Here is a 27,098-nt window from a genome sequence, read left to right as displayed (position 1 = left end):
GTTATTGTTCCTGTCATATAGCACATGCTAGTTTCTTTATTAGTTGGCTGTTGGTTCTATTTATTCATATGTACAAGTGCTACTGTTTCTTTGTTATCTTATAAAGGATATAGTCCTTCATTTTTATATAGCTGTAACGTTCTTATTGATCAACATATACTGATTCATCTCTTTACTGCAATTACTCTGTGTAGTTCATGATTTGCTCCTGTAGTAGTATAAAATTATAGTTTCTCTTTCAAGCTGGTATGTGTGTTTGATATATACTAGTCTTTATCTAAATACCATGTATTGGTATTTCTTGTATGGTTTAGTACATCATCTACTGGTGGTTTACTTGTATATTGTACAGGATATAGTCCTCATGGTTGCATGTAGTGTTTAACTCTTTCTTTGCTTTAGCTATTTCAGATGTTTGAGATGATTTAGATGCATGCTTATACTCCTATCTATACCAGGTCCATGTGTTGTGCTTGTGTACCTATATACAGAATAGTACCCATGGGTAAGTGGGTGTATGTTTTCTGCACTTCTTCTTACGACAGATGTTTAGTAGATGTGCTATCAATGGCCTATTTATTCTTGCAGGTTATGGAATGTATCTTTCCTTGCCAATTCCCTCTCTCTTAAATCTGATTTGAACAGATGCTACACTGGTGTCTTCACTTTCTTTCTCTCTCACACACTCTCACTGATAAGAACAGGTGCTCCTTAATCTTGCCATGCCAATGATGGTGTCCTGAGGCTCTCATCGTTACTTAACAGCAGATGCTGCACTACTTGATCCAATGATGCAATAGTCCTAGCACTACTAGGTTGCCTGAGGACAATCCCTACTTCAAACCCTACCTCTGGGTTAGTTGGTTAGTAGTGGGTTAGTTGGATTTCATCTGAAAACTAACCCAAGCTTAATCGAGGGATCCCCTAATCATGGAGTTAGTGCTAATTTGAGTTGATCTTTGGGTCTAGCTTTGATCTATACTTTGCTGGCTTTACTTCTCTATTGGGTTATTCCTTACTGCCAATTGAACCTGTTCCTTTTGGCCTTGCTGGTTACTATTTCATTGCCTCCATTTATGCAGTGTTGGCTCTCTTCTAATGTTTCTTTTATCAACTTAATCTGATTGGGGTTTGACTAATGTTTCCAAACTCCTAAGTGCTAGCTCCTACAGCAAAGGCATTTCCCTAAGGGGAATGCTACATTTTAACCTTAATCAAGTTTTTCCTATTTGTTGTTTCTTGTTTTGCAGGTTGATGAACTAGAAGAAAGAAGCAGAAGATGAAGTAGATAGTTTAGTATAGGTTTAGTTTAGGACTTTTCCTTTCTTCTTTTATTTCCTTTTCCTCTAAGTGTAATTCCTGAATGCTTGTAGTTGACATTCATATTAATAAAGTCTATTGTTTATTATTCAGGCCAAATAATTGCAATGCTTCAGTTATTATGAATATAGTTTCTTTTATTCAGTTTTTGCAATATCACTTGTCTTATTTATTCATGTGGTAGCTCCTGGCCGAGGAGTATGCCTACAGCTTTGGCAAAGCTGTCGGCATAGATCATCTATGCCTACAGCTTTGCCGTAGGCTTAGTACTCAGCCAGGAGCAACCATGAGCTGCCACGTGGCAGAGATATGCCGACGGCAAAGCCGTCGGCATAGATTCATCTATGCCTACGGCTTTGCTGTAGGCATAGCCCTGCGACGTGGCATTGCGTGATTCGTCAGCGCTTTTGACGGCGCCGTCCGTTGCCGTCAGACGAAAAACACTGCCGACGGCTATACTATGCCGACGGCTGACGGTAGGCCGTCGGCATAGGCCCCTATGCCGACGGCTATACTATGCCGACGGTCTGACAAACTACGCTGACGACATCTACGCCGACGGGGCTATGCCGACGGCAGTTGTAGGCATAGATCTATGCCGACGGCCTAGGGGCCTATGCCGACGGCCCGTGGCCGTAGGCATAGCCCGCAAGTCCGGTAGTGGGGCCAACCGAGCTGTGGAATTGGAGTCGGAATCCAACTCATGCTCAGACGATCCACCGTGGATGAATAGAAATCTCAAGGCGGTAGGCTTTACTGTCTTTCAGCCGTGCACTACGTACGCTCTCCCGGTCCGACACGGCTGCAACCACTGCCGCTTCACCCCCTCTTCCTCGGGTAGCAAGGGCCATCCACTGCCATGGCCGCACCTTACAGCCTCCTCCGGATGGTGCCGCCTCGTTGACATGTACTCCCTCTGTCCCAAATTACTTGTCGCAGACATCCTTATCAAGTAATTTGAGACGGAGGGAGTACGTGTACTACAATACCTTCTTTCCAGTGAATAAGACGTGCACACATTTTAAAATTTAACTGTTGATAAGTTCGACACATCGAGAGCGTGGCGAATACAGCTGAATCTCAACCGAAGTCTTGCACTGAAAATTGGCTGCTGAGTACTGAGCACAACAGTCCTGCCCTAGCTGCATGCCAGCACCCTCTTTTCCTGTGTCTTTTACACTTGGGTGGTATGGTACCGCACCAATATCCAGTACACTTTTACTTTTTATTAGGTCTTGCTGAGTCTACCTGCGTGGATGACTGTTGAAACGAAAAAGAGTAAAGCACCGGTTTGTTTATATAGTATAAACTGAACATCATAGTGGGATGGTTGGCATAAAAACAACTGTTCTTCAGAAGATTGCAATTAAAATATTTGCAAGAGACATATGAACTGTGTGGGAGTACTTAATTTCTCCTCAGTCCACCAATTCTCCTGTGGCATGGATATATATAAGTTGAACCTCTCATTTGTCCTGTTCTTGGGATGAAAGAAGCTCGTGTACTTTTCGCAGAATTTGACCTTGTTTCTTGCCATAGAAAGAATTGGTGTTAAACTTTTGAATTTGACTCTGTTTCCACCCTCTGTGAAAGCTACCACCATGCACCTCAACACCCTACGTTAGTGTAATGGTCGAACTCCAGCGTGCAAGACAAAGTTCAACTTCACGTCGTGCAGAGACTGAGAGACCTACAGTGAAATTCAACACCTTTATCTTGATTCTTTGTCTTTTAAAAAGCACTCTTAAAAGTAACCGCACGATCACAATGGATGTGCAGAGTGTAAATCAAGATTATTGCTCTCAAGTGAAAATAATGCTATCTAAATGATGAAAGGGGTGGTGCAAGTGCAACAGCTAAAGATTTTAGTGTGATTTCTGAAAATTCGGAGGAGGTATACATGATTCTAGATGAGTTAGGCTGGCGATGTCAAACTTAATTTATGAAGATATGAGCTGAGTACCCTAAACCACATTCTGGATGAGCTAGGCTGGCAAGATTTATTCTGGTGATACAGGGGCAAAATCACTTGAAAATACCTTTATACCTTTCTGATAGATACTGATAGATCCACACTTTTCTGACTTTTCCGTCGAGGCTGGACCTGAACTTCCAACAGTTTTCCATACCTGAAGTTTAATCCTAGCTTACTTGCCACTTGCAACAGAAGATAAAAAGTGGACTACATAGCAAGATGCACTGCATGCTAGCTCAGAGAAAACATGGATTTATATCAGCCTTGTTACCAACATAGCAATTCAGAGTTCCAGACCCATTGACCAACCAAGAAAGCTGGGATGCAGAAAATTCTTCAACAGAGAAGAACTGTGTTACTGATCCACACATGATCAGGTAGTCTTCCACTTGACAAAGTAAAAATAAATGCACAAACTAGTGAAAACAAGTACTCCCTCCGTTCACTTTTGTAAGACCTTTTAGACATTTAAGACAACACCTAAAACAGTTCAATTTCAGCTGTTCTAAACGACTTACAAAAGTGAACAGAGGGAGTAGCAATTCAGAGTTTCAGACCCATTGACTAACTGAGGAAGCTGGGGTGAAGAAATTCACCAACACGAAACAATTGGGTAATCTGGTAGCCTCTTCCACTTGACAAGGTGAAAACAAATGATAAACCAGTGAAGTTCACAAAATATGGAAACCGTCTATGAAAATAGCACACAAAGAGCATTACATGTCAATACACTATGTGTTTGTCCGTAAGAACATGAATCAAAGAATTTCTCAACTGTACAAATGAGAGAATTTTACAAAAAAGGACAAAATGGAACTAAACATTTAACGCCCCTCTTGCATTGTCATAGTCATGCCATTCAGAGATATTTCCACGTTATCTCTTTGGTCTTCAATTTCATACTTCCGTTTCCTAAAATATACAGGCTCCTTCGGAGTAGGAAGCGGGGCTTTTTCATTTTCTAACATGAACACGGTGGATGACATGAGTGGACGAGCACTTGGATCGTCTTGAACACACAAGAGACTTAACTGAATACACCGCAGAACTTCATGAAGTGGACAGATCTCCGTAATGGACGAGTCCACCAATTTTCTTGCATTTCCATCTTTCCATAAGCTCCATGCCTAAACCAATGAGATCCTCAATTTATTATGAGTTTTTTGAGTTAAAAAAGTTTAGAGCATAGTAGTGAACTTACATAAGCTATAAGGCTTGGAAAATCCATTATGAGATTGGATGAACTGATCTTTAACCCGCTTACAATCTCCAACAGTAGAACACCAAAGCTGTACGTGTCAGACTTGACTGAAAAGGAACCTTCCATTGCATATTCAGGTGACATGTAACCGCTGTTTGAATCATTCCAAGAAAAATGAATTAGTTAAGTTGAGTAAAATTACAATGTTAAGCCTTACCTAGTGCATATATTACTTACTATGTCCCAACAACACGGATAGTGTTCGCTTGTTGTTCATTTCCACCAAAGATCCTTGCCATACCAAAATCCGATATTTTAGGATTCATTTCCGCATCTAACAAGACATTGCTTGCTTTGAGATCTCTATGGATTATTGTTAACCTTGAATCTTGGTGGAGATAAAGAAGCCCTCTTGCTATTCCTTTAATTACCTTGAACCTGGTCGGCCAATCAAGCACACCATCTCTTGTGGCATCTTGCAAGAAAGTGCAAAATTAAAATCATTAACAACCATCACAACTTCAGTTATTCTAAGAATATTTTTGCGAGACATGACCATAAGAGCAGAACATACCAAAAAGGAAGGTATCTAAGCTTTTGTTAGGTAAGTATTCATATAGCAATAACTTCTCATCTTCATGAGTGCAGTAACCAAGAAGCCTAACTAAGTTTCTATGCTGCAATTTGGCAATCAGAACCACTTCATTTCTGAACTCGTCGGCCCCTTGCCCGGAACTCTTACTAAGCCTTTTGACAGCAACTTCATTACCACCTTCTAACCGGCCCTACATAAAGACATCATTTTTCAATTGAACATCAAATGGCGATTTTTTCCCCGATAATCAGGCTAAAAATTATTACCTTGTAAACTTTTCCAAAGCCACCTTTCCCGAGCATGTTGTAGTCTGAGAAATTGTCTGTTGCAGTAACAACATCTTCAAAACAAATATATGGAAGTTCTATAATTTCATTCTCAAGTTCATTAGATTTGGAATTTTTTGACAGTTGTCCTGTATATTTGTTCTTAGTTTCCTTGATTCGTCGTTTTCCTGCCAAAAATAGATATAGGTCAATATTATTTCTTACGAATAACTCATGAAAATTACACCCTGAGAAAGTAAAGCAAATATTGTTTTTACCTCTTGACTTGCATATCCACACAAGGCTGATGCATGTGAGTATCAGAATACTAGCAATTACTGGGAGTGCAATCTTCAACACATTACTCTCTCTGTCAACTGCATAAAGCCAGAAATATAATCCAGGAAGAGAATCATGGGTTCAAAATTTAACATGCGTTTTTTTGGCATGTTTTATGTTTGTCGTGATTAGTATGTCATCCAAACCGCATCTAAGACATTTCTGGGAGTACAATCTTCAATACATTACTCTGTTTCTCAACTGCAGAAAGGCAGAAATATAGTCCAGCAAGGGAATGATGCTTTCAAAATTTAACATGCATTTCTTGCAAGTTTTGTGTTTTTCATGATTACTATGTCATCCCAAACCACATCTAGCATTCAACATTAAAAAGGATAGATCACACGGTACAATCCATAAGGGCATAAGGAAAGATGTGTATACCTGTTGAACTGGCTAGACGAAGGTACAGGTTCTCGCCACTACCATCACGAAGTTTTCCTGTGTCGACAAGCTCCCCCAACCAAATCAAGCACCTTGACTGGTCACTAGACATGCTGCCATTTTTCATGTTAGAAAAAGCATATGCGGTGCAAGCGCAGTTGTTTCTGCACTCTGCTTCGCATTGGTCAAAGCTTCTGTTCCTGACATACACAAACTTATCGGGTGTCTTCATGCCACTCAAGGTTGAGAAACTATCTCCACCACCACATGTCAGCTCCTCCTTTCTTCGACACCCTTGGGAGAAGTTTACACCATCAGGCTCAAACCCACTGAGGCAGTTGCATTTCGGAACTGTTTCAGTGGCATCACAGTAACCAAATGGTCCACAATAGGCGTAGCGGTCACAACTAGGATTAGGCCGCTCTATGAAAACATTCCATGACGATGAGGTGCTGTTCCACGCTAAAAACTGAAACATGCCCGTGTAGTGCAGAATCAGGCGCGTGCTTGGCGAGCCGTCGGAGACGGTGAATGTCAAGTAGAACTTACCCCCTATGTCGACAGTTGTTTGGGTCATGATGAAGCCAGTGCTGCTTTGATACAGGGCAGTGACCAACGCACCATCCCATGCAGCTCTGCGCCAATACGGCCTCGTCCCATTCCAGATGACAACCTGGAGGTCTGAACTAGAGTCACCGCCCATGGAGTAGTCGCTGGTGGCTGGGTCATCAGGGCCCCTCCAAGCCACGAGGCGAGTGTAGAGATCATCATCTGTGCTCAGTGGTAATTGCATGCCGGGGAGGATGGTGTCGGTTGGGTAATGGAAGCTTTGCCATATGTCTGTGCTGTTGGGCAACCGGATGACAAAGTTTCCGGAGTCGAGAAGTACAGCAGAAGTTCCCGTGGCTCCGGTTGTGAAGTTGTTCATGGTTGTCCAAAGAGTGCGGCCTTGGGAGTCAGACAACACAAGATCAGAGTTGTTGGTCACAACCAGCTTCCCGGAAGAAGCGTTGGTGATCGGCTTGTCGCGGTTAGCAACCCACACATAAGTACGCTTGGGGATGTTGTTGTACCATATGCCGACGTATGAGCCCGCAGTCGAGTTTGTGGGGGAGAAGAAGCCAAGAGCAAAGACACCGTTGCTCGAGACGAGCTTGTCGCCGGCGGAGAGCGGCTTTGCAGGAGTCAGGCGGTCATCAGATCTGCAGATACAAATCAATGACAGGAGGATGACAACATGGAGGGCGGCCATACCTATTCAGGATTCTGTCACATATGACTCTCCTGTGAAGATCAAAGGAGGGAGCCAAGGAAGGAGGAGGAGAATGGCATGAAGGTAACGTTCTTGGATCCTTGGACGATCTAACGCCACGACGAACTAAGAGGAAACGTGCTCTGACTTGTGTCTGGTTTTTGTTGAATATTAGCTCATCATTCATCACATTAATTTGCAGGAGTTGAACGTCCAGCTTGCCCGGAACGGTGGTGATTCTCGGACCACACAATAATACAAGGTGGTTATTCAGCATTGGCTGCTGGTCTGGTCTCCGTGGGGAATTTCACATCAGGAAAATATCTAGCAGGATAAGTTTTTCGCTGTAATGTCTGCATCAGCCACCGTGAAACTGTAAAAGTAGTAGTCTTACTCAAGAACAGGAAAGGGGATAATGCTAAGAAATGGGTTACCGTCAGGTGGAGCTCCGGCGGGGTGGCTCGCGGCGACGGTGGCGGCCCGACGCCGACGGCGTAGGGGCGGGTGGCGCACCAACCCGAGGGATTAATGGGGCTTCACTCGGCTTACAGCCGTACATATGTGGCAGAAGGAAGGCCGGCGGTGGGCGTGGCGGGCACATCGCTTCTGGCGACGGCGCCGGTGGAGGGCAAAGGGAATCGGCGGAGGATGACCGCGACGGAGCGATGAGGCGCAGGAAAGAGGGAACAGAGCGACAATTTTTTTTTTTTGACAAAGGAACAGAGCGACAAGTGCCCATGGGTCAGAGCGACTCTCGTTCAGCTGGATGGTGGGTTAGGGCTTGCGGCCCAGCCCGAGACTTCTTTTCCACCCAATAAAAATCTCCATATATGTCTAAAAAAAAATCTCAATATAGTATGTATAGGGGCAATTCCCCTAAAAATATGTATAGGGGCAATTCTCAAAGAAAAAGTATGTATATGGGCTCTCCTAATAAATTCACAGAAATGGTAAATATATGATGTCAGCTTTTTAGGCATGGCAAATCAAACGTTTTTCATGGCAATTTATTTTGGCACAAGGATGGCAAATTTTTTTTGCAAGCATGAACAATTTCGTGGCAGAAAAAAATGAACTGGGACAGATTTGCAATGCAAACCAACTAAATTTGACATCCCTCGACGAACATAATTTGCCGGGAACATGCTGCTAGTGTAAAAAGCACTGGGAAAAATAGTACACTATAGCTTACTGAGGATTGTCTCGCTAAATGAATCAGTATAGAACGCCTCGCTAATAGCACGTACGCTATAGCGCGATATAGCACGCTAATACCATATTCGGAGGCCAACGCTATTTTGTTTTAGCATGCTATTTTTTTTTCCTTGACTAAAAAGAATAATTGTGTTTGCTAATTATCCGGCATTGCATCTGATATCGAAATCTGTTGAACCTGAGCAGATTTTCGGATACAGGGTTCAGGATTACAGCAGAACTTCAGTGAAGTGACGTACCATGAAGGCGTGAACCAACACGCTGTACGAGTCGACTCGTACGGGCCACGCTACCCGTTTCAAACAATGTCTTGTACCCTCAAAGAAAGGTGCCTTTTGAACAGAAAAAAATGGTTAATTCAGGGGGCACATTGCAGCCACCTGAATTATACATGTGTACGATCTCGGTCCTTCCTGCTGCATTATGATGCAGTTGCACAACTCAGAGAAAACATGGACTTTCCATCAGCCTTGTTATCAATATAGCAATTCAGAGTTCCAAACCCGTTGACTAAAAGAGGAAGCTGGGATGCAGAAAATTCATCAAGAGAAGCTAGTGTAAAAGTAATGATCTACACATCTCTTCCACTTGACAAAGTGGAAACAAATGCAGAAACTAGTGTAGTCCACAAAATATGGAAACCGTCTATGAAAGTACCGCACATCAGATGGATTGTTTCTTTGTCCATGGGAGCATAAATCGCTGAATTGATCAACCGTACAAATGCGAATTTTACAGAAAGGAGAACAATGAAATTAAACATTTAACGCCCCTCTTGCATTGTCATAGTCATGCCATTAAGAGACATTTCTAGGTTTTCTTTCAGGTCTTCGGCTTCCTGCTTCCGTTGCCTAAAATATACTGGCTCCTTTGGAGTAGGAAGCGGAGCTGTTTCATTTTCTAACATGAACACAATGGTTGACATGAGTGGCCGAGCATTTGGATCATCTTGAACACACAACAGACCTAACTGAATACACTGCAAAACTCCAGGAAGTGAACAATTCTCCACGATGGATGAGTCCACCAATTCTTTTGCATTTCCATGTTTCCATAAGCTCCACGCCTAAACCGATGAAATACTCAGGTTATTATGATTGTTTGACTTGTTGAATATAGAGCATTTTACTATACTTACATAAGCTATAAGGCTTGAAAAGTCCATTATGAGATGGGCTGAACTGATCTTTAATCCGCTTATAATCTCCAACAGTAGAACACCAAAGCTATAGGTGTCAGACTTGACAGAAAAGGAACCTTCCATTGCATATTCAGGAGACATGTAACCGCTGTTTGAATCAATCCAAGAAATTGAATTAGTTAAGCTGTAGAAAATTACCATCTTAAGCCTTACCTGGTTTAATTTATATATTACTTACTATGTCCCAACAATGCGGATAGTGTTCGCTTGTTGCTCATTTCCTCCAAAAATCCTTGCCATACCAAAATCAGATATTTTGGGGTTCATTTGCGCATCTAACAAGACATTGCTTGCTTTGAGATCTCTATGGATTATTGTTAATCTTGAATCTTGGTGGAGATAAAGAAGCCCTCTCGCAATACCTTTAATTACCTTGAACCGGGTCGGCCAATCAAGCACAAAATTTCTTGTGGCATCTTGCAAGAGAAGTGCAAAATTAAAAGCATTAACAACCAGGTCGGCCAATTCAATGATTATAAGAATGTTTTGCGAGACATGACCATAAGAGCAGAACATACCAAAAATGAAGGCATCTAAGCTTTTGTTAGGTAAGTATTCATATATCAATAACTTTTCATCTTCATGAGTGCAGTAACCAAGAAGCCTAACTAAGTTTCTATGCTGCAATTTGGCAATGAGAACCACTTCATTTCTGAACTCCTCGGCCCCTTGCCCAGAACTCTTACTAAGTCTTTTGACAGCAACTTCATTGCCACCTTCTAATCGTCCCTGCACAAACACATCATTCTTCAACTGAAAAAAGGGCAATTTTCTATTATCGATAACCAGGTTAAAACTTGTTACCTTGTAAACTTTTCCGAAGCCACCTTTCCCGAGCATGTTGTAGTCTGAGAAATTGTCCGTTGCAGTAACAACATCTTCAAAGCAAATATATAGAAGTTCTATAGTTTCATTCTCAAGTTCATTAGATTTGGAATTTTTCGAGTGTCGCCGTGTATATTTATTCTTAATTTCCTTGATTCGTCGTTTGCCTGATAGAAATGTCTTCATATCAATATTGCTTCTTTTGAATAACTCATGAAAATTGCATCCTGAGAAAGTGAAGCAAATATAGAGTTTACCTCTTGACTTGCAGATCCATACAAGGCTGACGCATGTGAGTATAAGAGTACTAGCAATTACTGGGAGTACAATCTTCAGTACATTACTCGCTTTGTCAACTGCACAAAACTAGAAATTTAGGAAGAGAATGATGCTTTCAAAATTTAACAACATGCATTTTTCCAAGTGTTGTGTTAGTATAATCTTCAATACATTATTACTCTGTTTCCCAACTGTAGAAAGCCAGAAATATAGTCCAGCAAGAGAATGATGCTTCCAAAATTCAACATGCATTTCTGGCAAATGTTGTGTTTGTCAGGATTAGTATGTCATCCTAACCACATTTAGCATGTCATCCTAACCAAAAGGGATCGATTATACCGTATAATGAATAAGCTGAATAAGCGCATAAGGGATGATATATACCTGTTGAACTGGCAAGACGGAGGTACAGGTTCTCGCCATTACCATCAGGATACTTTCCCGTGTCAACAAGCTCCCCCAACCAAATCAAGCACCTTGACTGGTCAACAGATGTGATTCCATTTTGCAAGTTAGCATAAGCATACGCAGTGCAAACGCAATTGCGGCTGCACTCTGCTGTGCATTGGTCAAAGCTTCTGTTCCTAACATAAACGAACTTATCGGGTGTCTTCATAGCTCTCAAGGTCAAGAAATTATCACCACCGCCACATTTCAGATCTTCCTTTCTCCGACACCCTCTGGAGAAGTTAACACCATAAGGCTCAAACCCACTGAGGCAGTTGCATTTCGGAACTGTTTCAGTGGCATCGCAGTAGCCAAATGGTCCGCAATAGGCATATCGGTCACAGCTAGAACTAGGCAGCTCTGTGAAAACCTCCCATGATGACGAGTTGCTGTTCCATGCCAGAAATTTAAACATGCCCCTGTAGTGCAGCATCAGGCGCATGCTTGGCGAGCCGTCAGAGACGGTGAATGTTATGTATAACTCACCCCCTCTGTCAACAATTGTTAGGGTCATGATGGCGCCGGTGCTGCCTTGATACCAGGCAGGGACCAATGCACCATCCCACGCAGCTCTGCGCCAATACGGCCTCGTCCCATTCCAGATGACAATCTGGAGGCCGGAACTAGAGTCACCGCCCATGGAGTAGTCGCTGGTGGCTGGGTCATCAGGGCCCCGCCAAGCAATGAGGCGAGTGTAGAGACCATCATTTGCGCTCAGTGATAAAGGCATGCTGGGGAGGACCGTGTCAGTTGGATGTTGGAAGCTCTGCCATATGTCTGTGCCATTCGGCAACCGGATGACCAAGTTTCCAGAGTTTTTTTTTTGGAAAAGGGGTGATTCCCCGGCCTTTACATCAGAAAGATGCATACGACCCTCTTATTAACCAAATAAAGTAGTGTCAACATGGTTCCAAAGGTCTCCAAATAATAAAAAAGCACAGACAGCTCACACAGAGCCAAAAAGGGGCTAGAAACATCAACTAGCCGAGAAAAGACGCCACAACCGGCTGGCTAAAAAATAGATAGGAAATCTAAGTGCCTATCCTATTACATGACCGCCATCCAAACCGGTTGAAAATATCCCGAGCTACCATCTCCCAGCGGAAAGACCCAGTAACCAAATGCTCCCTGGCCTCCGTCTGGGTGAGTAGCGACCACGAACGGATCAGTGCCGTAGTTCGGAATATGACCTGCAAAAAATGTATACATGATATTCTGTTAAAAACCAAATCATTTCTGCAAGTCCAGATAGTCCACAGCAAAGCACAAACTCCAACCCGAATATGTCTCGCTAAATTAGGCTCAATCCCATTAAGCCATGTCCCAAATAACGCATAAACAGAATTCGGTGGATTGATACTAAAAGCAATGTGGAACGTCTGCCAAAGTACCTTGGCTAACGGGCAATCAAAAAAGAGATGTTTGATAGTCTCATCCCGATCACAGAAACTACACCTAGTAGGTCCTGTCCAATTACGCTTCATGAGGTTGTCCTTAGTTAAAATAACTTGTTTATGGACAAACCACATAAACACTTTTATTTTCAAAGGAACTTTGACGTCCCAAACATGCTTGGACGTAGGAATGGAGTTTGAGTTAATAGCATCAATATACATTGATTTAACCGTAAATACTCCAGATTTAGTCAGTTTCCAGCGTAATTCATCGGGTTGTTGTGAAAGCTGGACTTCCATCAGTCTCCTAACTAGATGGAGCCATTGTTCCCAATGATTGCCCGCTAGCGTTCGTCGGAACTGAATATTAAGGGGGATCGATTGAAAGACCGATGCAACGAACACCTCACGTCGTTGCACAATACGGTATAAAGACGGATATTGGATGGCCAAGGGTGTCTCGCCAAGCCAAGTATCCTCTCAGAAACGTGTACTCGTGCCGTTTCCAATAACAAACTTCGTCCTATTAAACAACGACTGTTTGACTTTCATCAAGCCTTTCCAGAAAGGCGAATCGGTCGGCCTGGCAGTAACCTGGGACAAAGTTTTTGTCTGGAGGTACTTGCTGCGAAGGATTTGAGCCCACATAGCATCAGTCTCCAATGAGAGCTTCCACAGCCACTTGCTAAGAATGCATTTATTCTTAACTTCTAGATTCTCAATACCTAGACCCCCTTGGTCTTTCGGTCGACAGATGATGTCCCATTTAGCAAGCCGATAGTTTCTTTTAAGCTCATCACCCTGCCAAAAGAAACGCGATCGATAGAAGTCCAGTCTCTTCCTAACCCCAACTGGGACCTCAAAGAACGATAGGAGAAACATTGGCATACTCGTGAGCACCGAGTTAATCAGGATTAATCGGCCTCCGTATGACATGAGCTTACCCTTCCAACAACTCATTTTTTTCTCAAACCGATCCTCGATGCACTTCCACTCTCTGTTAGTCAGCCTACGATGGTGGATTGGAATCCCCAGGTAAGAGAAGGGTAACTCGCCCAACTCACACCCAAACAATTGCCTATAAGCCTCCTGTTCATCTTTGGCCCTACCAAAGCAGAACAGCTCGCTCTTATGAAAGTTAATCTTTAACCCGGTCAATTGTTCAAATAGGCATAACACCAGCTTCATATTTCTCGCCTTGGCCAAGTCATGCTCCATAAAGATGATTGTATTATCAGCGTACTGAAGGATGGATACACCTCCATCAATTAGATGAGGTACCAATCCACCTACTTGACCATTTTCCTTAGCCCTCCCTATCAAAATTGCTAACATGTCCACCACAATGTTAAACAAGATAGGGGACATCGGATCTCCTTGTCTTAGGCCTTTATGTGTCTGGAAGTAATGACCTATGTCATCATTAACTTTAATTCCCACACTACCTTTTTGCGTAAATGATTCAACCTGTCGGCGCCAGGCTTCATCAAAATCTTTCATACACAATGACTGTTGGAGGAATGGCCATTTGACCTTATCATACGCTTTCTCGAAATCCACCTTAAAAATTACTCCATCTAATTTTTTGGAATGGATTTCATGGAGTGTTTCATGCAGGACGACCACCCCTTCAAGGATATTTCTGTCCGGCATGAAAGCAGTTTGAGACTGCTGCACCACAGAATGCGCAATCTGTGTGAGTCTGTTTGTCCCGACCTTGGTGAAAATTTTGAAACTAACATTGAGGAGACAGATCGGCCTAAATTGCTCAATCCTCACCGCATCCGTCTTCTTGGGAAGCAGTGTGATAGTCCCAAAATTCAAGTGAAATAATTGAAGCTGGCCACAGAACAGATCATTGAACATAGGTAGTAAATTCCCCTTAATAATGTGCCAGCACTTTTTATAGAACTCTGCCGGGAATCCATCCGGTCCGGGAGCCTTATTGTTTTTCATCTGTGCAATAGCATCAAACACCTCCTTCTCCGAGAACGGGGCAACCAGAATATCATTATCGGAAGCCGATAGCTGAGGCACATCCTCAGTCCTGGACTCATCGAGGGACACACAATTATTCTCCGGAGGTCCAAACAACTGCTTATAATAGTCGGTAATATATGTTTTTAGGTTGTCCTGGCCTAAAATAGTACCCTCGTCTTGCTCAAGCTGAAAGATACGCTTCTTTCTGTGCTTGCCATTGGCTATCAAATGGAAGAACTGAGTATTCGCGTCCCCTTGGACTACTTTGCAGACTTTAGCACGCAAAGCCCACTTCAATTCTTCTTCGCGGAGCAGTTCTTTCAACCTCTTCTCCGCCTCATTTTTAGCCTGAAGCTCAGTTGACGTTAAGATAGTGGATTCGGCCTGTATGTCCAGGGCCTGTATAAGAGCAAGGAGTCTATCCTTTTCCATCTTATACACACCACTGAGGTTCTTAGCCCAGCCCCGTAAGAAACTCCTTAAATGCCTAATCTTATTCTGCCAACGCTCTAACGCAGTCTTGCCTCCAACACCTCTATCCCACTCCCTGGCAATCAAATCCAAAAACCCCTCACGTTCAAACCATGACATCTCGAAGGAGAAGGTGTTCTTGTTACCCACATGGTTTGGCTCACCTGAGTCCATGAACAATGGGGTATGATCAGATATTCCCCTTGAAAGAGCTTGCACCGTCACCAAAGGGAACTTTTGTTCCCACTCCATGCTCGCAAGAACTCGATCAAGTTTTTCATAGGTTGGGTGTGGCAGAGCATTAGCCCAGGTGAACTTTCTACCAGAAAGCTCTATCTCTCTCAAATCCAAGCTTTCAATAATGGTATTGAACATAAACGACCATCTGCCGTCAAAGTTATCATTGTTCTTCTCCTCTCTCCTCCTGATGATATTGAAATCACCTCCAACTAAAATTGGAAGCTGTTCTGACCCACAGATACGAACCAGGTCCGCCAGAAACTCCGCTTTAAGCTCGGGCTGTGCGGCACCATACACCGCCACCAAAGCCCAGTTAAAACCGTCTATCCTAGACCTGACTCGAAACTTCACCGTGAAGTCGCCCATCACTACACTTCGGACTTCAAGCGAATCGCATCTCACACCCAGTAAGATACCACCCGACCTTCCTCGCGGAGGGAGGCAATGCCAATCAAAATCAATACCACCCACCAAAGAAGAGAGAAACTGGGGTGCAAAGTTATCTCTACCCGTCTCCGATAGAGCAACAAAATCTAACCTCTGCTCTAAAGCTGCCTCAGCAAGGAATCTTCTTTTAGCCAAGTCCTTCAGACCTCTGCTATTCCAAAATATTCCTCTCATAATTCATCATGGAATTTTTTAGTGGTTCGAATCCTAGCACTCCTACGAACTGCGGAATCGGGATAGATCTTCCGATTCCACTTACGCTTAGGTTTACTAGGCTCTGTCGCCCGGTCCTCATAACCGTGTTCACAAATATTACTATCATCAATCTCTAGGGGTACATCATCTTCGTCAGAGTCATGATTGGGTGGTGCTAAATCCGCACATAGATTATCTAGCACTCTGACCCCTAACACATCAATCTCATCATCCTTCATTGGTTTAACGGCTGCAAGATTACGAATAGTCTCTAAGGCACGTTCCGCCTCCAAATCTAATAAATCATTCACCGAATTGGAAATCTCACTATCCGTAGCACCTAGTGAAACTCCTAATTGGTTTGCATTATTTATAATCTCCTCATTAGAAAAATGCAATAAGGAATTAGATAGGTTGACGGACATACCGGAAGACAAAGCAGCCTCCTGAAGCTTGGCCGCCCTCATAGCGCACCGCTGCTGCATATCATCCACCTCGGGGATGTCTAGGATGCGAGCACTCATCCGTCTCCCCTCGGCGATAGGGTCCGGGATCCCGCCAAACGCGACAACCTCCTCCCTAGTAACACCTGGCACAGAGTCCCTCAAAGGCTCTACCGGGGTTACCAGAGACGGCGTCTGCGGGCTCCCGATCCCCTTAGACGGGAGTCCCACACTAGGGACCCTGGCCATGGGTAGGAGCGAAGAGGAGATGACGGGGGCCGCCTGCCCGCGCCCTCCTCCGACCTCAGCCGCCGGCTCAGACGTATGAGCCATCGGCGAGGGAGAGACGGTCCTCCTGATCGTCGAGGGCGAAGGGGGAGCCAAGGCCTCCTGCCCCAGCACCCCCCAGCACAGCTGCTGCCGCGGTGGTTACCGCCACCGTCGGGGAAGCAGGAGCCGAGGCCGCCTGCCTCGGGCTCCCGCTCCCCGCACCGGCCGACCCACACGGGGCTGGCGTGACCGACGCCGCCGAGAGCGTGGTGGGGTGGGGAGAAGGCGAGGCCACCTGCCCCGAAGCTCCTCCCCCACGACCCATCTTGCCCGTAAACGCCGACACCAGAGTCGCGTCCACATGGGGCGCCAGGACAAGAGAAGCTCCCTCCGGACTCCTCTCCGTAGCTCCGACCATAGACCTGGCCGGCCGTCCAGCAAACAATCCAGCATCCCCCTCGAACTCCAACGGGGGGAGCGTGTGCTCAAGAGAATCATCAGAATCTACCCGGTCACTCCATAGTCTGGGAGGTGCCGAGGCTGGCTCAAAGGACCCAAAACGCAGAGTAGTCATGGGCACCGCTAGGGAAGCTGCAGGCTCAACCCCGGTCCCATCCCCAGGCAACTGAGAAGAACCATTAGACCCCTCGCACGTGGGCTGATCTGACGGTGCCCCCTCGGCCCCGGCATTGCCATCACTGTCGTGCATGTGAACATCGTTACCATTAACCGCCTCATCAAATAAAGCAGTGTCCTAAAACTCGATGTCTAGCGGGAACACCTCTCCCCTGTAGGTCCAGTTGACCTTATCGGGCACGAACTCAATATCCAGAACACTCACTAATAGCCGGGCCACCCCATGGGCACGTGTGAAAGCCATATCCACTTTTTCTGTCTTCCTCACCATGATTCCCATACTAGCCACCACTCAAGCGTCCTGTAGAGGCTTAGATGGGGCCCCTGTAAACCGCAGTTCATCCACAGTTCTCTGCAAATCATCCACAGTTGGGAACTCAACCTTAAAAGACCTGTCCTCAATAAGCACCAATTCCCATCGAAAATCCCCGGGAGCCAGGTCCTGAAGCCTCCTCACAATCTGTGCCTCAGTCACCTCGCCCTGGGTTGCTTTCACAATCCCGGTAGTCAAGCTGAGGGTATCCTCCGGGACCTCTCTCGCCACCGGGGACTCAAAAAATATGAGCTCAGCACAATAGACTCCATACATATTCAGCGTCGGAGGCAGGTCACGCAATAATGGGCACTCCCCCGAGTCATGTGAAGGCTTGCCACACGATTCGCACAGCTGGGCCACACACTCAGCAATGAAGTGGCCCTTCTCACCGCAACGGTAACAAATCATCCTCTCCTTCTTACGTGCATATTTGGACGCCCTGTCGGCATCAGTCCTGTCAGTAGCCTCATCCACCATCCCAGCCTCAGGAACCTCGACACTGGCCAAGGCGTTCACCACCTCCATCGCCTGCGAAGGAAGCTCAGTGGAAGTATGGTCAGACTCCACTGCAGGCGTCGCAGGATCAACTGCCCTGGGCGGGGGCGGTCGGCGAAATCTCCCACGGCCCCCACCCCGACCACCACGATGGCCACGAAAGCCTTCTCTCTGACGGTGATCCGGGCCGGAAGCCCCCTCGACAAATCCACCTGCCGGACCGAGAAACGGTCTCTCAGTAGACCCATCACTCTGCCAGGCATATCCGCGACCTCCTCCTGAGGAGGAAGAACCTCGACGTCCTTCACCATATGCATCATACCCGTCATCCCCCCACTGGCCTCGGAGCGGATCATTGGGCTGTTTGTTGCTAGAATCCTGCGCCGTGAGCGTCGCACCCACCCGGTTCTGAGGCGGTCTTGCGACGTAGTGGGGCGGCGGAGCGGCACGATGCGGACCGCCCGCCGGCTTCTGCACCACCCCAGGCGCAGTACTGCCGCGGCCAGCCGGAGCAACAGCAGGCACGGCCGGCGCAGGCGGCCGGGGGCCAGCACGTCCCGCTGCTGGCAGGGCCACGGGCGCCCCTCCCGGCGCTGGCGGTCTCAACCCGCCACGCCCTGCAGCAGGGTGCATCTGCCCCGAAGGCCGGCTACCCTGGTTGCCAGCGCCTCGGCCCGGATGAGCCAGGGCCACTCCGCCCCCCGCCGGCGGCCTCTGACCAGCCGGCACTGGCGGTAGAGCCGGCCCACCCCTTCCTGCTGAATTGGTCGCTGGAGGCGGCGGCGCAGCCCCGCGGCCTGCCATCGCAGAGAGCGGCCGGATCCTTCTCGCCCGCCCGGCGCCACAGACCGGGAATCCTCTCTTCCCAAGCCTGCGAACCCTAGAACCCTTGAGAGACGGCGCAGTACAGGAATCGCGATCGCCCTCATACGTGCATGGAGTATTGCTATGGGCAGAAGGTCGGCCTGGTACAGCGTGGGCCTCATACCCACCTGACCCCGGCCCAACACTTCGCGGATCCATCCGAACGGCCCAGCCGACCCCAATAGCTGATTCAAACGAAGCTCTCTCGCCTTCGAGATTTCGGCCGCCGACACGGCCATCGTGGACGCCGCCGGCGCCTGACGAGCGACACTCCGCCTCGCATTCTTTTTCTTCTTCACAGTGACCCAAGACTCCGGTCGAATCATATCGAATAACGTAAGGTTTGGGAGACTCACCTTAGGTATAGGACCTTTCCAAGGCCGTATCGCCGACGCCGCCGTCTTGCGATGAACGACTCGCCGAAGCATCTCGATCTTCTCGCCCGCGTTTAGACCGATCCGTGCCGGATCTTCCAGCGGCAGGACTCGATCGATCGTAGTGGCCACCTCATCTTTGCTATAACCTGACTGAAAAAAATCGCAGATGATATCCGAAGGAGTTGGAGATATCGGCGACTCCACCAGTGATGCATCTACATCGTCGTCCGCTTCCTCCTCGTCGGATTCGGCGAGAGCCCAAAAACGCCCGCCGACTCGCCGGCGACCATCGGTTATGGACGACACCACCGCGGTCGGGCGCACGGTCGCCCGCCCAGTCGCCCGTCCCGTTGCCATGGCGATTCCAGTGCGCTGCTCCAGTTTAATCTTCCCCAAAGGCGAGGTCGCGTGTGGCTGAGCCACCGACTGCACCGGGCATTCTTCCTCCGGATCTTCTTTCACCGGTGTTACATCAACGTCCGCATCAGCCAAGACAGAAACTCATCCCCCGAACTGCGGTTTTGATCGCTTGGGATCGTCCGTGAGATCGATCACCTCGGTTTGATCATGCGTCTCTGGTTCTTCCTGCAAGAATGAACAAATGGTAACATCGAAAAAATCAATCAACAAACGCGTACCTTCAGAGATCTCCTCTTCCTCGTTCAGGTAGCGGCCGCCTAGGATATCATCATCCAGGTCGCGCACCACCATCCATCTCGATGGGTAGTACGTAAATAGGACTCCCTCCGATCGGAGACCGATTGCCCGAACATCCTCGAAGAGAATTCTCCATTTTGCAGGATGCAGGAAGCCCCCGATCTGCGCCGTCGACTCCGGATCTCGTGAATCGCCACAGTCCGGCGATCGCGCCGGCAACTCTATCGCCGGCGATCCCTCGAGGGCTTCCGTCGTTGGCCTAGATCTCTCCGTAGGAGGTGGCTCGGGTGGGGGCGGCAAGGGCGCCGCCCCGGCATTCGCGTCCGTCGCCATGGTCGCTCCGGTCAATCCATGGCCATGTGGATGAGTATGTGCTACTTCCCCCTCGTATAGTTTCCGGAGTTGAGCAGTACAGCAGAAGTTCCTGTGGTTCCGGATGTGAAGTTGTTCTTGGTTGTCCAAAGAGCGAGGCCTCGGGAGTCAGACAATACAAGGTCGGAGTTGTTGGTCAGAACCAGCTTCCCAGGAGAAGCGTTGGTGATCGGGTTGTCGCGGTTAGCAACCCACACATATGTACGCTCAGGGATGTTGTTGTACCATATGCCAACATATGCGCCCGTAGTTGAGTTTGTCGGGGAAAAGAAGCCGAGAGCAAAGACGCCGCCGCTCGAAACAAGCTTGTTGCCAGCAGAGAACGGCTTGCAGGTGTAAGGCGGTCATCAGACTTGCAGACACAAATCAATGACAGGAGGACGAACACTGGGAGAGTAGCCATACCTATTCAAGATTCTCTCACATATACCTCTGCTTCTTGGCATGTCTACTCAGGCTTCATTGGGAGGGGAATCATGTCTACTGAGGCTTCTTGGCATATGCCTTTTTTTCTTGTGAAGATCAAATGGAAGAAGGAGAAGCGGAATGGCATGAAGACAATGTTTGCTTGGATCCTTGGACGATCTAACGCCACACGTACTAAGTGGAAACGTGCAGCGTGCTCTGACTTGTGTCTGGTTTTTTGTTGAAAGATCACCAAAGTCACTAGTCACCTCATTTGCAGGAGTTGAATGCCCAACTTGCCAGGAGTATTTTTCAACATTGGCTGCATCAGGAAAATTTCACATCAGGAAATTTCTGGCGGGCTACCAGTACGTGTTGTTTCGCTGTATTATCTGCATCAGCCACCGTGAAACTGACACATGAGAAAAATTACAAGTGGTCTTGCTCAAGAAATGAGTTGCCGTCAGGTGGAGCTCCGGCGGGGCAGCTCGCGGCGACGGTGGTGGCCGGAAGCCGACGGCGGAGGGGGCGGTGACGCACCAACCCGAGCGATTCGTGGGGACTCACTCGGTCTACAACCGTACATATGTGGCGAGAGGAACTCCGGCGGTGAGCGTGGTGGGCCCATCGCTGCTGGCGACGGCGAGATGAGGTGCCGGCCGAATGCTATGGCCGCCTGGAGAGGGGGGCCAAGATAAAGCGGCGGCGGCAGTATGTATGTGGCCAATGCGCGGCGGTAACGGCGACAGAGTCGAAGCGCGCGCTATGTCTGGCTTATGGCGAGACTGGGACGGCCCAGCGCACGGGAGGCACGGGCCACAGTCTCTTTTTCTGCTTTTATTTTATTTTATTTATACGCCTTTTGTTTTCGTTTTCTGCTTTCCTTTTTTTATTTTTTTCGTACTTAGAAATATTCTAAAAATATATATTACAAAAAAAGTTACATTAAACATTTTAAATATATTAATCAAGAATTTGAAAAATGTTAAACTTGTATAGAGAAAAAATTTCTCATGTATACAAACAATATACAACTATGAAAAAGTTGATCATGTATTTAATAAATTTTAATCAAACATTTGAAACAAATTATCAATTATTTGAAAAAATTTCATCAAGCATTTAAAAATCTATTAAATATGTATAGAAAAAAATATTTCTCATGTATACGAAAAATGTATAAAATGAATATATAATGTGTATAAAAACATGCTGATCATGTATTAAAAATATTAAATGTGTATAAAAATGTTCCTAGTGTGTAATAAATATGTACAACGTACATTAAATAAAGGCAGACATCAAAAAATATATTTTAAAAAGTGATCGAATGAGAAAATTCTGCATTTTTGGTCCGCATGTGCCTTCCAAACCTTGGGAGGGGTGAACTTACAATGTAATCCAATGAACTGTGCCGATTTAACAGAGCCCGAGAGGTATTCTCCCCTCTTGCCCCAAATCCATGTAATAGAGCGGGTGCCAAATTAATGAACCCTTGCAATCAGTCCAGCTTGCCCAAACGCGTCGTTAATCATATCCAGTTACCATTACGAAACTCCTGCTGGACCGTTTTGTTACTACACAACACAATACCAAATAGTTGAGGGCTCCTAGATTGGTCCAAGTGTCGTGCCAGAAGGAGGCCTTCGAACTGTCCCCAATGTTGATGAACGTGGAAGCCCTGAACAAGGTCATATCAGTTGCATCGCAAGGAAGTTGTGAGCCAAACCACGGGGATCCCAGATCAATCCACTACAGCCATGGCCATCACAGATGTAGAGCCCGCCCAAAACGCTCGAGATCTGCAATATCGACTCCTCCGAGCCCCTTAGGGCGATAGTCCGTATTTTATAGTTTACCAACGCGTGCCCCTTCAGTAGTCTCACCGTCGTCCCCGCTCCAGACAAACTCGCTCTAGATCTTTTCGATTTTCACTTGGGCCCACTTAAGTAAAAGGATAGCCGTCATGTGGAAAATGGTCGTAGAGGTCAATACCTCCTTGGCGAGTGTGACCCTACGGACTCTAATGATGTTTTTCCCATTCCATCCAGGGAGTCTACCATGAATCTTGTTAGTGAGAGGAAGTACAAAACAACTTCCCAAATTTCAGCTTTGTCGAAGTCCACATCAAGATTGGATGCCGATGGTAGATGAGAGCCTCCCAGTTGAGCTGGGCAGAACAATGTGTCGGCGCCCCCAAATGACTTTATAGCCATGCATGCATTTTTTGCTTTTTGTTTGGAGAGTCTGGATGTAATTTCTTCTTTGATGTTTGTTGGCCCTGATATGGAACAGCTTTGTGTTAGCATTGGCCTACAAATCCAAATCAACCCGGAGCATTGTCTCATCTTCATCTTTTAACCCCGGGAATACCATGGTACATTCCCTTTAAACTACAACATAGGTCGAGTGCCACGATGGACAGGGGACGGGTGCTTCCACCACGTCCAGATGCCAGGTAATTTCCTTAGTGACCATGATCTGCTGCTCAATACCCCCCCCCCCCCTATGTCTCCGCCAAACATTCAAGGCATTGGTCAGGCGACTAACCTTTAATGTGGAGGCGATGTTGTTCTTTTGCGAGACAAAAGACACCTTGTACTTGAAGTCACCAAAATAAAACCAATACTCTTCAAACTTGAAACATGGATTCCTTATCTCAAATATGTTCTCGTTTAGCAGGAGTAGGGCATGATATGAGTTATAAATGGATGGCTTGTATGAAGGCCCCAGGAAACATCACATCTCAATCATCCGAAGAAAATTCAAGGCCAACTGATGAAGCAATCATCACTTTCCCTTCAAACTTGATCGGTTTCATCTCAAAACCTAGATTCTTACTCGAAGATTATCCAATTTTCTAAGCAGTGTATATCACAACTTTTTTAAAACCTTCTCATTTTTTTACCACAGCATGTTGATGCCATCAAGTTTCATATTTTCCGGACTTTGTTTACATTTTGAAAACTATATGTACAAAATGTCTAAAAAAACACTTAATGACTACAAAAGGAAATAGATGTGGGGAAAGAAACGATAAGAAAAAACATGAACAAATAGTATTGGAAAGAACATAGCATAAATGAAAAAAGAAAGCACGTAATGCACAAAAGAAATGAAACAAAAGAAAGGAGAGAGAAAAAAAAGTTTCTCGAGTGCCATGTGGCAGGAACTCCGGAAAGTCCTTGTTTCTCGAGTACCACGTGGCAGGAACTCGACACAATCCTTGTTTGGCGAGTACCATGTGGTGGGAACTCAGCAAAGACGTTATTTGCTGAATGTCGGCCTTTTGACTAGTTTTTTCTCCGTGTAACTCAACATAAGTCATGTTTATCGAGTGCATGCACTCCGCAAAACAAGTTGTCACTAGGCAAATTCGATATTAACTACTAACTATTTCCTCCATACAGTATACTTTAATGATCTAAACGTTCTTATATTTGTTAACGGTGGTGGGAGTAGTATTTTTTGAGTAAAAATTAGTTCCTCAAATGCTTGAGCCCACAAAGCAGCGAGGCCAATTCCCTCTGGCTCATGCCCAGAAGGCCAGAACCCAGAACAGACCATGTCAAGAACTCCGGCGATTCACCTCACCCCAAATCCGGCGTGGAGCTGTCTTCTCCGTCAAATCCGGCCAACGGGGGAGCTCGCCCGCTTCGCTCCGGAAGTGATGCCCTCGAAGTTGGTGGCCGTTCGTCGTCCTTCCTGTGATGGAAGCGACTGCCGCCGTGGAGGTGGATCTGACCGCCGCGGCGCTTGATTTGGCAGCGCAGGAGCTTGAATCGGCTGCCAAGGATCTCGCCTTGACATGGCCTTTGACCACCCCTTGAGCCATTCGCATCCGGCGTCATCGGCGATGAGCGCGAGGTAAGGAGGAGCTGGTGGGGCGGAAGGAGCCAGAGGAGGCGGGTTCCACTATGCTGGCTACTCCTCGTGGAAGGTTCCACCCGGGCGCTGCACTCCGCCACCAATATCATCGACCGAGCTCGGCCAAGGTCCGGGCGTCCTCCATCCTTCCACAGAGCAGAGCAGCGGCCAGCATGGCGGGGCGGCTTGCCGCCGCGCCGGACGGGAGCGCCAACGCCAACGGCTCGGCGGCTCCCGACCGAGCGCGCGGCTTCTACCGCGACCGGATCCGGCGGGTCGCCGTGTCCGGAGGGCTGAGAAGATCGGCTCTCTTCGACCACTCCCAGTCCGGTCATAGCGGATCCGGCTACTCCAACCACTCCGGCGCGTCGAATTCGTACCCGTCCAACAACTCCGGCATCTCTGCTGCTGAACCGGACTTCGGCGCCCATGAGCTCACGGTGATCGCCATCCAAATGGTCAGTGACGGTTACGCCCAGCGCATGGTCCGAGAATTCTGCGGCGGCGGCGGCCTGGAGAATTGGTTCTTGGAGCTTGACGTGGGCTGGGTTCTCCAGATCCACAACAAGACTGACTTATGTCAGCAGCTCCAGCTTCAACTCAAATCGCCGTCATGGCTCCAAGACTTTGTCGAGAGGTGGATTCGAGCTCTCATGATAACAATCTCCAGCATCGTTGAGGCGCTCGACAAAGTTCAGACGTTGTTGCTCGCAAGGTTTGGCAAAGCAAGCATCTCGGAGATGCTCGTCTTTGTCGACGCCGTCATCCCACTGCTCAAGGCGGGGAAGCTACGGGCCGTGCTAGACATGTATATTTGTGTCTGCACTGCGTCGTACATGTTCACTCTGGATGTGTTCTCTCTGGAAGCCCAGATCATATTCGACGAGATACGCCGCTCGTTGGGGACAGAAAGAAACAAGCTATGTGATGCCATATCCACCACAGTGGAGGAGGTCAGGGCACTCATGGAGGACGATGACTCGTGGGCTATCGAGTTTCCTCAAGGAGGAGCCGGGGTTCACCGGAACACCCGGTTGATGGTGGGTTACATCGTGTCTATGACGGATGCATTGGTGTCGACACGGAAGTCCGCACCAAGCCACAACACTGGAAATCTTCATGGCCTGATAGATGACACCATCAAACATTTGAAGGATCTGCTTCCGAGAAAGTCAGAGCTGTGCTTGGATGCAGGCATGAGGTACCTATTCCTGCTCAACAATTCCTATTTCATAGCCACCAGGGACTTTATTCGTGGGCCATACTGTGGAGACTCTCAACACCACCAGGGACTTGAACTTACACTTGAGTGCAAAGATCACATGGACAGCTATCTCGATGTTTCGTGGGCTCATGTGATATCCTCCATATCGAAATCGAATCCTCCTGGACCGCTGCGTCGTTGGATGACCAACACCTCTTCGCTGGCTAAATTCGAGTCAGCGTTTCATCAAACCTACCAAGCTCAGAAGCTCTGGAAGGTTCCGGACCCTCAGCTCAAAGATGCGCTACGAAGGGCTATCATCGAGAGAGTCATCTCAAGTTACAACGACTATCTGAAGAAGCATCCTGAGCTAGCGGAGCACGCTCGCCGCGGAAACAGCACTCCCGCCGTCTTGGAAGAGATGTTGGGACAGCTATTTGAAGGCTGAAAACTTCTTTGAGGCATCGAACAGAGTCACCAACTAATAAGAGGCCAGAGTTATGTTTCATCCAGAGCATTTGAAGTGAAGTTTTATTCTGGATTTGAGCGGTCTTATTTGACTTGTGATTCCATGTTAAATACTCCCACATACCTATGTGTCATGTTTACTTTTCATTATTCAATATTTTATAGACGTTTATTTTCATCTATTTCAGTGAAACTTGAGCTTGCAGAGGCAAGGTCACTCAGATGCACAGGAGTCCTGTGCATCTGAACTATGGGATGGGGAAATTTCATCATAAAATAGCTATATTTGTTGTAGCTGTACTATTTTGTCTGGAAAATCATTTGCATTTCATATACATAAATTTTTCTGATGTCTTTTAGGAAAAAAACTATCAAAAACTGTTTAGTATTGTAGTTTTTGATAGTTTTCCTACAAATTTGGTCAAACTCTGCACTGTTTGACATCAGACGAAATTTATACACCTTCTCAGCCACCGGCTGACACTGGATACACAGTACTGCAAGCGCAGTACACACAGAAAAGTACCATGAGAAATCAACACTCAGTTTTGCCAAAAAAAAATCATCAGACTCTGAAAGATGAGGTATACAAAATTCAGACCAAAATCGGCAATTCTTTTGCACATAAGGAGCCTGTATGGACATGGACATCAGCCTCTAAGGAATTTAGGGATCTCTCATAAGCATGGACATGGCCT

General features: G+C 46.7%; 2 protein-coding genes and 1 pseudogene across 5 annotated transcripts; 1 reads left to right on the top strand and 2 right to left on the bottom strand.

Moving 5' to 3' along the window:
* Positions 1–3,965: 3,965 nt before the first annotated feature.
* LOC125540206 (G-type lectin S-receptor-like serine/threonine-protein kinase B120) lies at positions 3,966–8,103 on the bottom strand. 4 transcript variants are annotated; one of them, XM_048703785.1, is made up of 10 exons: positions 7,335–8,103; positions 7,154–7,254; positions 6,081–7,028; positions 5,636–5,734; positions 5,358–5,545; positions 5,071–5,281; positions 4,878–4,971; positions 4,734–4,787; positions 4,497–4,647; positions 3,966–4,422 (listed from the first exon to the last, which is right to left on the bottom strand). In XM_048703785.1, the coding sequence occupies exons 1-10, from the start codon at positions 7,607–7,609 to the stop codon at positions 4,120–4,122; spliced, it is 2,424 nt and encodes an 807-aa protein (XP_048559742.1). In that variant the 5' UTR covers positions 7,610–8,103; the 3' UTR covers positions 3,966–4,119. The 4 variants fall into 4 exon arrangements, with proteins under 4 accessions (XP_048559742.1, XP_048559739.1, XP_048559740.1 ...); XM_048703782.1 differs by having other exon boundaries at positions 4,734–4,971; positions 7,335–7,685; positions 7,767–8,098; XM_048703783.1 differs by having other exon boundaries at positions 4,734–4,971; positions 7,335–7,656; positions 7,767–8,098.
* A 1,207-nt stretch (positions 8,104–9,310) lies between these two features.
* Positions 9,311–12,045, bottom strand: LOC125540209 (annotated as a pseudogene).
* Positions 12,046–24,153: 12,108 nt separating this feature from the next.
* On the top strand, positions 24,154–26,582 carry LOC125540210 (exocyst complex component EXO70E2-like). The gene has a single exon (XM_048703787.1). The coding sequence runs from the start codon at positions 24,779–24,781 to the stop codon at positions 26,378–26,380; it is 1,602 nt and encodes a 533-aa protein (XP_048559744.1). The 5' UTR covers positions 24,154–24,778; the 3' UTR covers positions 26,381–26,582.
* Positions 26,583–27,098: the final 516 nt, after the last annotated feature.

Source organism: Triticum urartu, chromosome 2 (genome assembly GCF_003073215.2).
Source record: "Triticum urartu cultivar G1812 chromosome 2, Tu2.1, whole genome shotgun sequence".
In the NCBI taxonomy this organism is placed as follows: domain Eukaryota; kingdom Viridiplantae; phylum Streptophyta; class Magnoliopsida; order Poales; family Poaceae; genus Triticum; species Triticum urartu.
Note: the sequence above shows the minus strand (reverse complement) of the source record. Positions and strands in the feature narration are given on the sequence as shown.